Raw genomic sequence first — 13,499 nt, forward strand, 5'->3', positions numbered from 1 at the left:
AAAAATACAGATATTTCCTGGGTGTCAGGCAGTGAAAGTGCAGACACTTCCTCCTCCAGGGCCTGGCCCAGGCACCCAAAGAGAAAGGTGAAAATATATCAAATATATCAAATATCCCAGCACTGCTCAGATCATCCAAGCGTCTCCTCTCAGAGGGGAGCTCCACCCTCAGCACAAGGCAAGAAATCCTGCACACACCAGGGCTACTGTGAGCTGCTAAGTGTGGTTTTGCTCCACATAGCCCCATTTCCTTTCCAGCAGCAGCACCAGAAAAAACACTGAGGAGAGAGCTTGTAGCCGAGGAATTCAGTGGATGATTAACTCCATCCTACCAATTAACCACTGCCTCCTTTCCCTCCTGGCAGCCCCAGAGCTGGGCAGCAGAGCTGGGCCAGCACCTGATCCCCCTGAGTGCTGCGCAGGGTCTCAGGTGATGTGCTGGCTCTGCCTCTGAGCTGCAACCCTTAAGGGCACTAATGATTAATCCAGAACCCCAGCACGGGCCCAGGATGGAACCTAGGTCCCCTTGTGCCACCAAACGGTCCCCTCTGGCTCCCCTTGTGCCACCAAATGGTCCCCCTGAGTGCTGTGCAGGGTCTCAGGTGATGTGCTGGCTCTGGCTCTCAGCTACAACCCACTAAGGGCACTAATGACTAATCCAGAACCCCGGCACGGGCCCAGGATGGAACCTTGTGCCACCAAACGGGTGCTGCTGCCTGCAGGTGACCACAGAGGGACCTGCAGGGACACGGGAGCAGGGCCAGCTCCTCACAGGGATGCAGGGAGCAGCTGCTGCTACTCCCCCTCCACACCAATCCACACCTCAGCCGTGCTGTGCCCTCCTTGGGGCCAGGATGGGACGGGGGATGCAGCTCCAGCACCCTGAGGATGCTCCAGGGCCAGCTGGGTCCATGAGCAGCCCCAGCCCATCACCTCACAGCACAGGACCCCACATCACAGCGGCCCCACGTGCCAGCCCGCGTGTTTGTCACACGCTGTGCACCTCAGCAGAGGCAGGGCTGGGACACAAACTGCCTGTGTGACCCCAGGCACCTCCCCTGCCCTGGCCATGGGGCTCCTGCAGCCTCACCCGGCTGGAGAACAGGAAGGGGAGGCTCAGGGTGGACAGCAGCAGGAGTTTCCTCATTAAAGGGCTGACAGGCAGTGGAAGGGGCTGCCCAGGGAGGTGGTGGGGTCACCATCCCCAGAGGTCTCCAAGGAAAGGCTGAGGACATGATTTGTGGTGGCCTTGGGGGAATGGTTGGACCCAGGGATCTTGGAGGGTTTTTCCAGCCTTAACAATTCTGTTATTCCATGACTCTCCTGCCACACAGCCTGTGAGGCAGCCAGAATTAGGACTCCAAGAAGTGCACAGGTGGGTTTGCAGGCAGGAGGAGGATGGGAGCCCTCCCTGCCATCCCAAACTCCATGGGAACACTGAAATGCAGCCACACTCCCCTCAGGAGCTGCTCCCTGCACTGCACACAGCTCTGACCCCCCAGCTGGGGCTTGATGGCTCTGTTTGGGAAACTGATGGCTCTGCCCTGAACAAAAAGTACAACTTGGGCAGAAAACTAATCTTTGCTTCTTTTCCAGATGCCTTAAAAGCAAAATTGATGTTCTCCAGCCATGGGAACACAGTAGGACCCTGCTGCTCCAGGACCTGCCACTGGGGATGCTCCCCCAGCACAAGGCTGTGCTTGGTGCAGAGGATGAGGAAGAAGAGGCTGAAGGCCAAGCAGGGGTGGGAAGGCAGGACCAAGGGTCCCAGTGATCCTGTCAAAGTGAGCCCACATCTCCATTTTGCTGCCCTGATGCTCACCTTGCTCAGGCTGGAGATTCACCTTCCCAAGAGCTGCTGGGGATGTTTCACTGGAGGATGAGCAGAGCACCAGGCAAGCAGGAATGACAAAGCCAGGGCAGCCAAGCACTGAAGCACTCCAGGAGCACCAATTCCCATCAACAACCAGGGCAATACTCAGTGGAGCCTCAGCCCACGGCTCAGTCAGGAGAGGGATGCAGAGGAACCCTGAGAGCCCAGCCCGCAGCAGCAGCAGGGTCAGGCTGCAAACAAAAGCAGGAATCCTGCTCCAGCCCTTAGACAACACTGCCCCCAGTAGCTCGGCTCCCTGCCAAGCCAAGGTATGCACTGAGCACCCAGGGCACACACAGGAGCCCCCACGGCTGCTGCAGGGCAAGCAGGAGAGGGAACAGCAGCTCCAGGAGCTGCTCCGGGGAACGGGGGAACTGTGCTCAGTGTGCACAGGGAGCTGAAGGGGCTGATCAGAGCACCCACCTGTGAGAGGAGCATCCATCCTCAAAGGGGGAGCGGGCACAGGTTGGACTCACTGAGATCAGAGGTGTTTCCAACCTAAATGACCCCGGGATTCTGTGAAAAGATCCTCTGATGATTCTGGAATGTCCTTCCCAAGCAGCCAGAGCGGAGCTAGCTCAGGGGAAGCTGTGGGTCCTGCAGGAATGGGTGTTGGGAGAGGAATTCCCAAACTCTCCTGTGTTGGGAGAGGAATTCCCAAACTCTCCCATGTTGGGAGAGGAATTCCCAAACTCTCCCATGTTGGGAGAGGAATTCCCAAATTCTCCCAGCTCCCTCTGAAGTGATAGGCTCAAGCTAAAGACCTGGATGTGCCTGGCTAATCCACAGGAACACAGAGCACAACAGTGGGCTCTGCTGGCTTGCTTGAGAGATCTGATGGCCAGCTGTAATTAACCCTTTAACTGCTGCAAAGACACTGATCCAGAGGGAAATGTTCCCACTGGCTGCACAGCACAGGGCACTACACACAAAGCGCAGCAAACCCAAGTTAATGCCACTTAAATCTGTGGCTGTGGCAGATGCAATCTGTGCATGTAACCAGAAATTCAACTCCCCAAGGCCAGTGGCACTGCTGCCTTGCCAGGTCACTGTGCTGCAGGCACTGGGAAGGCACAGAGCTCTCCAAGGAATGGTTCAGATCTTTCCAGGGAATGGTTCAGAGCTTCCCAAGCAATGGTTAATTACGGGATGCAGGGAGGGACAGGAGGGAGCACACAGAGGGCTCTGCAGCTCGGGGTCTGGCTGCTGGGCTACTGAAGTTATTGTGTTGTACAAAACCCAGATCCAGGAGCCAGGGATGCTCCTGGCAGTCCCTGCAGAAAGCAGGGTGTGTCCTCCCTCTCAATTAAACCTTGGCAATTGTCTTGTGTCAGCGCAGCAGAACCTCGAGTGCCACCCAGACAGCTCCAGCTTTGTCTCCAGGGCGCTGCTTGATCTGTGCTGTGCCCTGCACAGCTCTCCTGCACACAGAAGCAGCTTTCCTTTAATCTTCCTTCAATAAAGCCCTTCCTCACTGCTGAAGGAACACAACCCACCACAGATACCAGCTACAGTGAATTTTCTTAACACAACCCAGAGACCAACAAAGCCTAACCCTTGGCTTCTTCCAGCTTTTGTTTTCCCACCTCAGTTTTGTCTACAGTAATTTTTTTAAGACTTCTGATCCAGCCTTTGCACCGATCCATGCAATCAGGGGTGGCAGAGCTCAGCCTATAAAGCCACTGACTTCATGTTTTCCCTCTGCAGGAGTAAAAATGTTCCCACACTCCAATAGGAACCTTTGCTCTGCACATATTTAATTCATTACTTATGAATCTCTGGCCAACGCCACTTTCCTCATGGCAGTGGCTCTCTGTTTGCAGTTGTGTCCAGAGGCTGGCAGGACAGGGAATCTCCTTTTTGCTGTGTAGTGAAGGAGCTCAGAAGGGATCCTGACTAATGGCTCCACCAACTCTTGCTTGTGTTAGCAGTCCTGTTCCAGAAAATCACCCAGGTAGCAGCAGCAGGCTGTCCTGCACAACTGCTGCACAGAGCATGGCTGGGAGCCAGGATATTTTCCAATGGAAACTCTTCTCCCAGGGAATCACTCTGCAGCATATTTCAGATGAGAGCTGTGTTTGGCTTTAGGGAATGGGAGAATATTTCATTTCAGCTGTGAGGGCAGTTCTGGGACACAGATCCCTGCGGAGTCACTGTGCATCACTGGGGAGGCTGGGATGGCAGCAGCTCTGCCAGCCTCAAAGGCAAGTGCCCATGCTCCAAGCTGATGCTTTTGCAGGATTGCCTGGATCAGGTCTCAGGTAAGAGCTGCCCTTTTGCTATGCCTGAACCAATCCAGGAGACCCCAGAGCTGGTACAGCAATAGGAAACATGGAAGGTGCCACTTGATTGCTCTTTCCCTATCCAAACTCCTCCTTTGCAAGCTCACTCTTTCCACAAAGCTCTCCAAACCTTTTTTTTTTCATCTGGGGAGGGGTGAAACCCAACTCTGCTGAGTACCACACTGCCTGCACAGGCTCTGCCAGAGCTCAGAGCCTTTCACCAGGTCCCCTGTGCCAGGATGGGCATCCTGCTCCTGGAAATGTGGCATTTGGGAGCACCGGCAGCAGAGGCAGGAATGAACAGCTGGATTTTTCCAAACCACACGTGCAAAGGCTGCATTCAAGCCCTAACACACACACCCAGCCAGCTGCGAGACGAGCGGGTGAGCACAGAGGTACAAAAATACAAAAAATACCAAAATACCAAAAGAGGCACTTCTGGAGTGCCTCTTCAAGCAGCATTTTTGTGCTACAAAAATACACATACAAAAAAAAAAAAAAAAAAAAAAAGAAAAAGAAAAAGAAAAAGATCACGGTTTTTTGGGTTTTTTTTTTTGCAGGTCCCAAAGGGATCCACGCGCTCCCAGCACGGTTTTAGGGACGAAGGGATCACCCCCAGCTCACCACCCTGGGGCTGTCACTGCAGGAACGTCCCAGGACAGCACACAGACGCTGTCACCAACCTGCCCCAAACCCAAAGCCGCAGCTCCAGCCCGGCCTCACTCCACCCCTGGCCGAGGCGTGGTTTGAGAGAGAAACGCTCAGCTCGGGCCAACACGGCCCGGCCGGGCTCCGCTTTCCCAGGCTTAGCTGTTCCGCAGGGCTCAGCCCGCACCCCGGGCCCGCTCCGCGGAGCGCCACTCCCACGGCTCGGCCGGGAACCGCTTAACCCGTTCCAGCAGGAACAGCACCCGTTCCAGGAGCCCTTAACCCGTTCCAGCCGGAACAGAACCCGTTCCAGCCAGGAACAGAACCCGTTCCAGGAGCCCTTAACCCGTTCCAGCAGGAACAGAACCCGTTCCAGGAGCCCCTTAACCCGTTCCAGCAGGAACAGCACCCGTTCCAGGAGCCCCTTAACCCATTCCAGCCAGGACAGAACCCGTTCCAGGAGCCCCTTAACCCATGCCAGGAGGAACAGAACCCATTCCAGCAGGAGCAGAACCCATTCCAGCAGGAACGGAATTCCCCGGCAGCCCAGTTAACCCATTCCAGCAGGAGCAGAGCCCATTCCAGGAGCCCACTTAACCCATTCCAACAGGAACAGAACTCATTCCAGCAGGAACAGAACCCCGAGCAGCCCACTTAACCCATTCCAACAGGAACAGAACTCATTCCAGCAGGAACAGAACCCCGAGCAGCCCACTTAACCCATTCCAACAGGAACAGAAACCCATTCCAGCAGGAACAGAACCCCGAGCAGCCCAGTTAACCCATTCCAGGAGGAACAGAACCCATTCCAGCAGGAACAGAACCCATTCCAAGAGCCCCTTAACCCATTCCAGGAGCCCACTTAACCCATTCCAGCAGAAACAGAACCCATTCCAGCAGCCCAGTTAACCCATTTCAGCAGGAACAGAGCCCATTCCCAGCTGCCCGTTTAACTCATTTCCAGGAGACCAATTAACCCATTCCAAAAGGAACAGAACCCCGAGCAGCCTGCTTAACCCATTCCAGGAGGATCAGAACCCATTCCCACCAGGACCAGAGACCATTCCCAGCAGGAGCAGAACCCCCAAGCCCTGTCCCAGGGCTCCACAGCATCCCTGCCAATCCCCCAGGCCAGGGGCAGGACAGAGAGGAGCCACTGCCTGTCCCTGCAGGGAAAACTCTCCCTTGCCTCTGGATGCTGGTGCTGTCCCTGCCAGAGGAGCCCGGAGCAGCCACAGGGATCCTGAGGGACCCAGGGCTGAGGGGCTGCCAGGGATGTTGCAATGGAGCTGGGAAGAGGCCATGGCTGGGGATCTGCAAGCACCACAGAACCAGGGGATCACCCAATGCTCTGGGCTGGGAGGGACCTCAAAGCCATCCAGTGCCACCCCTGCCATGGCAGGGACACCTTCCACTGCCCCAGGGCACTTCAAGCCCTGTCCAACACGGCCTGGGTAATTTCCAGCTTCTCCAGGCAACCTCACAAGGAACAATTTCCTCCCAATATCCCGTCCAACCGTTCCCTCTGGCAGTGTGAAACCATTCCCCCCTGTCCTGGCACTCCATGCCCTCGTCACAAGTCCCTCTCCAGCTCTCCTGGAGCTCTCTGAAGGACCAGGAGCTCTGTCCAAGGAGGTGAGCACAGGCTCTGGGAAGGCTACAAACCCACCCTGGATATGTCCCTTCCAAACCAGGGTTAGACCCTCTGACTCCATCACAGACACACAAACTGCATGATACAGAGCCCAGAGTGCTTCTCCACACGAGGAGCTGTCTGCACAGGCTGGCGCAAAATGAGCTGCCAGCTGTCACCAGGAGAAACAAGGCCATGGTGTGGTGGCCAGGGACAATTTTGGATGAATAGGAACAAGCTGGTGGAGTCATGGCTCGGATCCAGACCCCGTGTCACTCCAGGCTGCCCTGCTGGAACAAGCTGCTGCAGGCTGGGGCTGCTGGGACAGCCAGCACAGCCCATGGTCCCCCAGAGCATCTGCCAGCACTGCTGCAGTGAGAAATGGGGATCCCCCCAGCTCCCAGAGGCACCCACGGCCTGCAGGAACGGCAGGGCCACGCTCCAGCACCCAGCAATGCCGTAGGTGGGAGATCTGCTACCACAGAGTGAATGAACATCCAGTCCTGTCACAACCCAGCCCATCACACTGCCTCAGCACGGGCTGCTAATTGAATTCAACATGACAGCAGGTTAAACACAGTCACACAGGACCATATGCCACGTCTGAAACTTCTCTGCCGAGCTCAGCTCAGAGAGGTTCCTCCAAGGCCTGATGCCAGGAAGGAGAGGAGATTTACCTGCTCCTAACCTGAGGGCAACTATTTTGCTGTTAATGCAGCAGAAACAGCTGGCTGAGGAATTGGTTTAATTATGTGTTTTGCTTATCTGCACATCATCAAAAAGGATGTGATCTTTCAAGGGAAAGGGAAGAGCTGGAAAGCTGAGGAAGTTCAGCCTGCAGAGGAGAAGGCTGCACGGAGAGCTCACAGCACCTTCCAGTATCTAAAGGGCCACAGGGAGGCCAGAGAGGGACCTGTAGTGACAGGACAGGTGGGAATGGGTTCACACCAAAGAGGAAAAACTGAGGTTTGATATATGGAAAAAATTCCTCCTTGTGAGGGTGGGCAGGCCCTGGCACAGGGTGCCCAGAGCAGCTGTGGCTGCCCCTGGATCCCTGGAAATGCCCAAGGCCAGGCTGGACATTGGGGCTTGGAGCAACGTGGTCCAAAGGAAGGTATCCCTTCCAACAGCAGAGGAGTGAAGGAGATGCTCTTTAAGGTCCTTTCCCACCCCAACTGTTTCAGGATTCTGTGATTCTATGACAAAATCTCTTTATTGGTCACGGTTCCTATAAATACACTGCAAATGCTACAGCTTGCATGTTTCTGATGCTCTTCCTGATGACAGCTATCCTTTAAATAAACGTGAATGGCAGCAATCACATGAGTTTTGCTTTTTGTGCCCTTTGCAAAGCAAAAAAACTAACATTATGTTTCAATTGACATTTTTAGTTTTGGCAAACAGAGATGCCAACTTCGCTTCAGCGTCTACGTAAAGAGCAGGGATTCGATATGGAAAACAGGCTCATTCTTTACTGCAAAGGAAGGCAGAGAAATGAGGGCTGGAGAGGTCTGGTGGGACACCACCACCCTCCTTTGGGGCAGGGCAGTGACCTTCAGCACAGCTCATCTGTGCGGCTGAAGGGGAGCGTGGCCGGCAGCTCCGCAGCCACCGCGGCTTTCCAGCCTTGGAGCCACATTTCAGCAAGGGCTGGAGAGACGGGAGGGATGGCGGGGAGGGAGAAGAGGCTGGTTTGATGTGGGGGGAGAAAAGGGTGGGCTGGTGAGCAGCAGCAGCCATTCCTCTGAACAGCAACAGCACCGTGAGCACAGCCGGGAGCGGAGCTGCCAACTTTCCACTGGGGAAGAGACGGGAAATTTTCCCTCTGAGCCTGACAGAGACTGCCTAAAATCCTGCTGTTGGCCGTGGAGGGACTAACTCACAAGTGCTGTGTCCCCCAAAATCCATTCTATTGCCCACACTGCTCCATGCATTTTCCTCACATCAAGAGCAAGATGCAGACAGCTCCCAGCCCGCTCCACCCTGGCACTGGAATGCACGGCTTTGCTCCCGAGCTGTCCTTCTTCCCCTGCTCACTTTGCTACTCACTTACTACAACTCAGACAAATGTTTGGGGACATGTGGAGTAAATAAAACACAAAATCAAGCTGAACTGCAACAATCAATCAAAGGACAACAAAGCTTGGAGGAACGGGGAAAGGATGACGCCGAGCCGCGTTGTGGAAACCACAGCGTGGAAAACATGGCATGACAAGAGATAAAACAAGGAATCCCATTAAAACGGGATAAAAGGCAGAGAAGCACTAACAAACCATATGAGTTCTACCTTCTGAGTGAGTGGTTTTCTTTCAAATCCACTCTTTGTGAGAGCAGAATGAAAGCAGTTGAGTGAGACGTAGAGAGACCTGCCGGGGGCTTGCCAGCAGGAGAAGAGCAGGAGCAGCCCTCACTTTCACTCCAACCAGGAAAAGGCAACACACAGAAAGAGACCACCAGGAAACTTCAAAATGTCAGGAAACACAGGGAAAAATCAGTGTAAACAGTGCACAGGAAAAAAACCACACCAGGTGTCAGAGGAAACCCAGAGAGTTCCACCAGCACTAGTCCTGCCTCGTGGGGCTCCAAGAGGTTTAATTACAGTTCTTTAACACGTGGGGGTTTGTCACTTCTGGGGTTTGCAGGCTTGGCTACACCACACTACAGATCACAAAACTGAGACATGTTGATGCTGCTCGGGATTATTCAATTGCAACTTTTGCCACAGAGCAGGAGCGCCTTCAAATCCGCCTCTCCGGTGGATGCCTGTTCTTCCTGAGCTGGACATTTCTCTTAATACACTCTGAAACACCACTAAGAAAAAGTTTTCATTTTTAAAAAGTTTCTCAGTGGTGGGAGCAGCACTGAGAGTTCTCTGGAGCTTTAGGAAGGAGCACAATAAACAGCCCAGCCCTCTCTAACAGCGGAGCCCGTTCTGCTCCGACACCACCCCACAGAATCGCCTCCTTGTTCACACTCACACTATAGAACGAGCTGCTCATGGGGCTGGTCCCTTCCACAGGCTGAAAGAATCTCGCTGGCAAAATATTTATCTAGCACCTCATTTGGGCCTTTTTCCCCTTTCCAAAATCTCTCACAAAAGAGAAACGCAGCCTTGTTTTCGCTGGGATATGGCTCCCTACAAGAATGACATTCCAGGCTGTCTCCGTTTTTTCTAGGAACGGCAGTAGAGCTATTTTGCTTTTGTGGCCTGGACATTACTGTACAGACACTCCACTGCCTGTGGGTTTACCTGAATTAGATTTTAATTTAAACTGGAAATTTTTGTCCCCTCATGGCTTTTGAAGACACCCCAAGCCTTGAAAAGGCTTTTCCTGCCTCATGTAATAATATCAAAATCTACCAATCGCTGCTGACCCTTGAAATTTAAAATTCCAGACTGCAGGTTCCTGAATCACAGGATCTGTTTATTTTAAGGTTTATTTAGGTGAAGTCACCGGCTGGGCAGTGCAACCCCAGGGCTCACTGCCAAATCCACAAAAAACCCCACTGGGTTTTGGATGGGAGTTCTGATCCCCACTTCTGCAGGAGCCTGGCAACAGCAGAGCTCCTCTGATCCCAGCTTCTCCTTCTCACCTATCCACAAACACTACTCCATCCTAATGAGGGGAAAATAAAGGAAGTTTCCACTCTCATCCTTTTAGATCGAGATTCTAATTTCCACTTCAAACCCGCCACGACACCGAAGAGGTGTCAGAAGAAATCAGCATTTGCAAGGGAAAGTCTGAAAGCCTCGATGAGATTTATTTCCACTCCAGGAACGAAATAAGCGATGAAAGCTCAAGAAACAGCTCAGGCTCAAATAAACATGAACAAAATCCAGTAGCGCTGAGAGCAAAGCACTTGAACAGAGATGGATCAGAGCATTCCTGGGATGCAGGAGCTCAGAAGTGCAAACTCTGCCACTCCAAGCCTCGCTCCCCCAGTCCAGATCCGCGTGTTGCGCACTGCGGATTATTTGGGAAAACAGCCCTTGCTCCTGGTTCCAGGCAGACTTTGCGTTACACTTCAAGAACCTGACTGTGGCCATGGGAAGGGGCCAATATCCCCACTCGCTCTGCCTGGAGACCGCTTCCAGCGAGGTATGTGCTGTCTGCGAGCAGCAGAGACCATTTCCTTAGTGATTCCTTGGATGGGACACTTCCCCGTGCTCCTGGTAACAGCGCGGCCGCGGTTGGCATTGATTTCCTCAAGGCTGCCCCGTCTAAAACGTCAGAATACAAGAGGAATTCATTTCCTAGGCCTCCCTGCCACAGCCAGAAATTCGGAATCGCAGTTGCTGAGCGCTGCTGCGAGCAAATGGCCGGGAATTCTGGCGTTGGGAATTTTCAGAACTCGGCCTTCCTAAAGGCTGCTTTCATTCCAGAATAATTAATTTTTTAAAAAGGGGTTGTTGAGATATTAAAAAATAATTTTTCCTCTAATGAGAGAATATATAAACGTTATTTATCTGTCGGTGTTCAACAAGGGGAATGTGAAATTATTAGGAAAAACCACTTGCATAACCTCATGGAGCCATGAGCAGAGTCCCTTCCATCCCAACAGAAATCAATCTGTAAACTCTTCATGGTTTTAACAAGAGTGGGTGCACCTGCATTCTCTGCCATCGCCAGGAGGCCAAACAGGGCAGTAAACCTGAAAGAAACCCACTTCAGCCCAGCCCTCAGAACAGGACCAGCACACATTTCCAGCCAGCACACACAGAGTGATGAGCTGCCTGACAGGGATGACTCCACAGCCTGAATTCCAAACTCGAGCTCTGTGCCCTACACAAACACTTCTGCAATCAGAACACGGTGCCACAAACACCATCCATCGCTCTGGAGCACTTCCCCTTCCCATGGCTTTGTTCACCTGCAAGAGCTTTACGTCCCACTTCCATCTGTCACTGCACAATACCCAAAACATTCTGGGAGCTTTTACAACTCAGCGCCTCTGAACAACAATAACATAGTCTCAAACACTTACTACCAACATTAATAACCACAGAAACACTTTGTAATAGCCCCAAATCCTCAAAAAGCCGAGTGAAGGACTGATCATCACAGCCTTCAGGAGGCTGCTCCACAGTGAGCAGCGAGCAGCCTGGGGAGCTGCAGAGCCCCATCTCAAAGCAACAACAGATAACAGAAATCCAGAACCTCCTTAATAAAAACCAGTCTTTTCCAGTTAGGGACTTTCTGCAACAAACAATGGCTGGTTTGTTTGCAGAAGTCTAAATATATCTAGCAAGAAAAGAGCTGGAAAACACCTTGGCTGCTGGATTTAGAGATGTGCACGTTTTCCTGAAGTTAATCCAGACACAGCCTGTGAAACCTACAATGTATGTTTACTGTGGTACTCCACAACCTCTGCAGTATCTCTGTGTTGACACTAAAAGTGGAAGCTTAGCTAAGAATATCCAAATAGAGAAGCAGACCCTTCAAGCAGCGAAATACCACCAGAAATTAGTTCATGTGAGATCTGTGCACCACACCAGGCCCCACGTCATCTTTCTTATATGAATCACTCGATGCTTTTGTCTCGTCAAGAACTGAAAAGCTGCTCCCTATGGAAAACCAAACTTTTCCCCTGCGTCTGTTTCTTGCGTCAGGCAGCGAGCTGATTTCAGTGACAGAGCACATGGACCATTGCAGTGCCACTCACGAACGCGCCTCACTGACCTACCCACAACAACCAGACACGAACACATCTGTCATCCCAGCCACGGAGAAAGGCTTGTTACGTGTGAGCTGCGTCTTTCGGGGTGGCTTTAAAACGCGTGTAACCCCCCAATTTATTCAAACACTCGCTCCCGCACACCCTCCTCCCGTTATTCCCCAAGAACTTCCCGAACACGAACCCCCCCAACCCAAACCGCCCGCACGGAATCCCCCGAACCAAACTCCCGAACACGGAGCCTCCCGAACCAAACTCCCCACGTGGAACCCCCCAAACCAAACTCCGGCTCGGAGCCCCCTAACCAAACTCCCGAACATGGAACCTCCCGAACCAAACTCCGACACAGAACCCCCCAAACCAAACTCCGGCATGGAACCAAACTCCGGCTCGGAGCCCCCCGAACCAAACTCCCTGCACAGAACCCCCCGAACCAAACTGCCGACCACCGAACTCCCCGCACGGAACCCCGCAAACCAAACTCCCGACCACCGAACTCCCCGCTCCGTACACCCGGCAGGCCACGCGGTTGCCCACGTCCCGGCGCGGGCCTATCCCCAGCTCCCCGGCCGTGCCCGGTACTCACAGCGCGGTGGCGGCGGGGGGCACGGCGGCCCCCGGGCTCTCCCCGACGCGGGCCGAGCAGTTGAGGGCGCAGGCGGGCGCGGCGCAGGCACAGCCCGGGGCGCAGGGCCGGCAGGCGGGGGCCGGGGTCGCGGCGAGCCCCCCGCACAGCAGCGAGCAGAGCAGGCACCAGCCCGGCAGCGGCAGCCGCGGGGCGCCATGTTTGCGCGGTGCTCCGGCGGCTCCATTTCCCAAAGGCATCTCTCCCTACGGGCATGGCATGGCCCCGGCGCGCCGCCGCCGCCCCGGCCGCCCGCCCCGCCGCGCTCCGCCGCCGCCTCAGCGCCCGCCCGCCATGGCCCGGCCCGCTGGGGCCCCGCTCGCCGCGCTGACAGCCCCGGCCCGGCCCGGCGCCGCTCGGCTCTGCCGCTGCTGCTCCGCCCGGCCGCGGCCGCCCCCGCTCCGCCTCCCGGCCGGCGGAAACACGGCGCCGCTCCAGCCCGGGCCGCCCCCGCTCCGGCCCGGACCGCGGGCACCGCGCGGCTCCCGGGGCACCGGGACTGCGAGCGGGGCCGGCAGCAGGAGGGTCCCCTGGGAAAGGGGTGTCCCGGGGGGCAGGCGGGATCTGGGGAACCGGGGTGTCCTGGGAACAGCGGGATCCCGTGGGGAAGGGGTGTCCTTGAACAGGGGGATCCCGTGGGGAAGGGGTGTCCTGAGGGCAGGGGGATGGCGCGGGACAAAGCTGTTCCGGGAGAACGGGGATCCCGGGGAACATGAGCATCCCCGGGAACAAAGGGTTATCCCCGTGGGGGCAGCCCAGACA

At 54.7% G+C, this 13,499-nt stretch overlaps 1 protein-coding gene across 1 annotated transcript in view; it reads right to left on the reverse strand.

Moving 5' to 3' along the window:
* The window catches only part of PKD1 (polycystin 1, transient receptor potential channel interacting), a 76,700-nt gene extending 63,763 nt beyond the window's left edge, over nt 1-12,937 (reverse strand). The window contains exon 1 of the mRNA XM_058815662.1: nt 12,699-12,937. Within this exon, the coding sequence (XP_058671645.1) occupies nt 12,699-12,937 (239 nt within the window). The remainder of the gene's footprint in view (nt 1-12,698) is intronic.
* Between the last annotated feature and the right edge of the window lie 562 nt (nt 12,938-13,499).

The sequence above is a fragment of the Ammospiza caudacuta genome, chromosome 17, assembly GCF_027887145.1.
Source record: "Ammospiza caudacuta isolate bAmmCau1 chromosome 17, bAmmCau1.pri, whole genome shotgun sequence".
NCBI lineage: Eukaryota > Metazoa > Chordata > Aves > Passeriformes > Passerellidae > Ammospiza > Ammospiza caudacuta.